We start from the raw sequence: 2,200 nt of genomic DNA, 5'->3' as shown, positions 1-2,200 counted from the left end.
GGAGGAACTTGAGGACCCCATAAGGAGCTCAGTGTCCCCGGGGAGGAACTTGAGGACCCCATAAGGAGCTCAGTGTCCCCGGGGAGGAACTTGAGGACCCCGTAAGGAGCTCAGTGTCCCCAAGGAGGAACTTGAGGACCCCGTAAGGAGCTCAGTGTCCCCAGGGAGGAACTTGAGGACCCCATAAGGAGCTCAGTGTCCCCAAGGAGGAACTTGAGGACCCCGTAAGGAGCTCAGTGTCCCCGGGGAGGAACTTGAGGACCCCATAAGGAGCTCAGTGTCCCCAAGGAGGAACTTGAGGACCCCATAAGGAGCTCAGGGACCCCCAGAACAGACTTGGAGACCCCAGGCGTAGTTGCTCAGGGACCTTCAGAAGGAACTTGAGGTCCACAGGAGGAACCCAGGGATCCCCAAAGGAACTTGAGGAGCTCACGGACCCCCAGAAGGAGCTCATGGGCACCCAGAACAGGCTCGAAGACCTCAGGGCCCCCTCGAAAGAACTCGAGGTCCCCATAAGGTGGCGTTGGATGATCCACGGACCCCAATAACAGCTCTGAAGTGACCTGGGGTCCCCCCGCCTTGCCTCCTCCTCCCCAATTCCAGGCGTGAAGGAGCTGAGCCGTAAGCTGGTGATCGTCAATGGGGAGGACCCTCTGAGCAGGCAGGCGCAGGAAAACGCCACGCTGCTCTTCAACATCCACCTGCGCTCCACGCTCTGCAGCCGCCGCATGGTGGAGGAGTTCAGACTGAGCGGGGAGGCCTTCGACTGGCTGCTGGGGGAGATCGAGTCCAAGTTCAACCAGGCCATCGTGAGCGAGATTCGGGGGGTGGGAGGCCCTGGGGGGGGGGTCCTCCCGTGTGTCCCGGTGGCTCCCCATTGAGGTGGAGGGACAGATTTGGGGGGTGTAATGTCACATTTGGGGACGTGAGGTGGTCTTGATGTTCCCCCCGCGTGTCCCCATGTCTCCCAGTGAAGGAGGAGTGCCCTGTTTGGAGGCCGTGGGGACTGAATTGGGGTCTTCCCGCGTGTCCCAAATTCTCCCCGTGGAGATGTAAGATCAGACTGGGGGGGGGATGTAAGGATGGATTTTGGGGGTTGTAGGGTCAGATTTGGGGGTTGTAGGGTCAGATTTGGGGGATGTAGGGTCAGATTTGGGATCATCAGTTGGCCCTGGTGTTCCCCCCATGTGTCCCCACATCTCCTAGTGAAGGTGGAGGGCCATATTTGGAGAGTATAGGGACTGACTTGGGGTCATTCAGTGGTCTTGGCATCCCCCAGTGTGTCCCATTTGCTCCCCACGGAGATGTGTGGGGTTGGATTTTGGGGCCCAGGACCACTTTGGGACCACATTCGGGACCCTTGAGGGTCTAGAACCTGGTGCTGGGGTCCAGGACCACCTTTGGGACCTTCTTAGGACGTGATTCTGACCCCCCCAGGCTCACCCCGGCGAGATGGTGGGTGCACTGGCAGCGCAGTCCCTGGGGGAACCGGCCACGCAGATGACCCTCAACACCTTCCACTACGCTGGTGTGTCAGCCAAGAACGTCACGCTGGGCGTCCCACGGCTGAAGGAGCTCATCAACATCTCCAAGAAACCCAAAACTCCATCACTCACCGTCTTCCTGCTGGGCCAGAGCGCCCGCGATGCTGAACGTGCCAAGGTGGGACCTGGGGACAGCCCTGCGGTGGCCTGGTGGCCCCCGTGGCCTGGTGGTCCTTTGGTGGCCTTCGTGGCCTGGTGGTCCTTTGGTGGTCCTTTGGTGGTCCTTTGGTGGTCCTTTGGTGGCCCCCGTGTCCTAGTGGTCCTTCGGTGGTCCTTCGATGGTCCTTCAGTGGCCCCTGTGTCCTGGTGGTCCTTTGGTGGTCCTTTGGTAGTCCTTTGGTGGTCCTTTGGTGGCCCTTTGGTGGCTCTTTGGTGGCCCTTTGGTAGCCCCCGTGTCCTAGTGGTCCTTTGGTGGTCCTTCGGTGGTCCTTCGATGGTCCTTCGGTGGCCCCCGTGTCCTGGTGGTCCTTTGTTGGTCCTTTGTTGGTCCTTTGGTGGTCCTTTGGTGGCCTCCGTGTCCTGGTGGTCCTTTGGCCCCGTGTCCTCATGGCCCACTGGTGGCCCCCCGTGTCCTGGTGGTCCTTCGGTGGCCCCCCGTGTCCTGGTGGTCCTTCGGTGGCCCCCCGTGTCCTGGTGGCCCTTTGGTGGTCCTTTGG

General features: G+C 60.9%; 1 protein-coding gene across 1 annotated transcript; it reads left to right on the top strand.

The window, feature by feature from the left end:
* Positions 1 to 359: 359 nt before the first annotated feature.
* On the top strand, positions 360 to 2,177 carry LOC104915770 (the record flags this gene model as incomplete). Its single annotated transcript, XM_010726691.3, has 2 exons — positions 360 to 809; positions 1,438 to 2,177. Coding segments are annotated over exons 1-2 (821 nt in total), but the record flags the coding sequence as incomplete, so codon positions are not given.
* Positions 2,178 to 2,200: the final 23 nt, after the last annotated feature.

The sequence above is a fragment of the Meleagris gallopavo genome, unplaced genomic scaffold (assembly GCF_000146605.3).
Source record: "Meleagris gallopavo isolate NT-WF06-2002-E0010 breed Aviagen turkey brand Nicholas breeding stock unplaced genomic scaffold, Turkey_5.1 ChrUn_random_7180001850364, whole genome shotgun sequence".
Classification (NCBI taxonomy): domain Eukaryota; kingdom Metazoa; phylum Chordata; class Aves; order Galliformes; family Phasianidae; genus Meleagris; species Meleagris gallopavo.
Note: the sequence above shows the minus strand (reverse complement) of the source record. Positions and strands in the feature narration are given on the sequence as shown.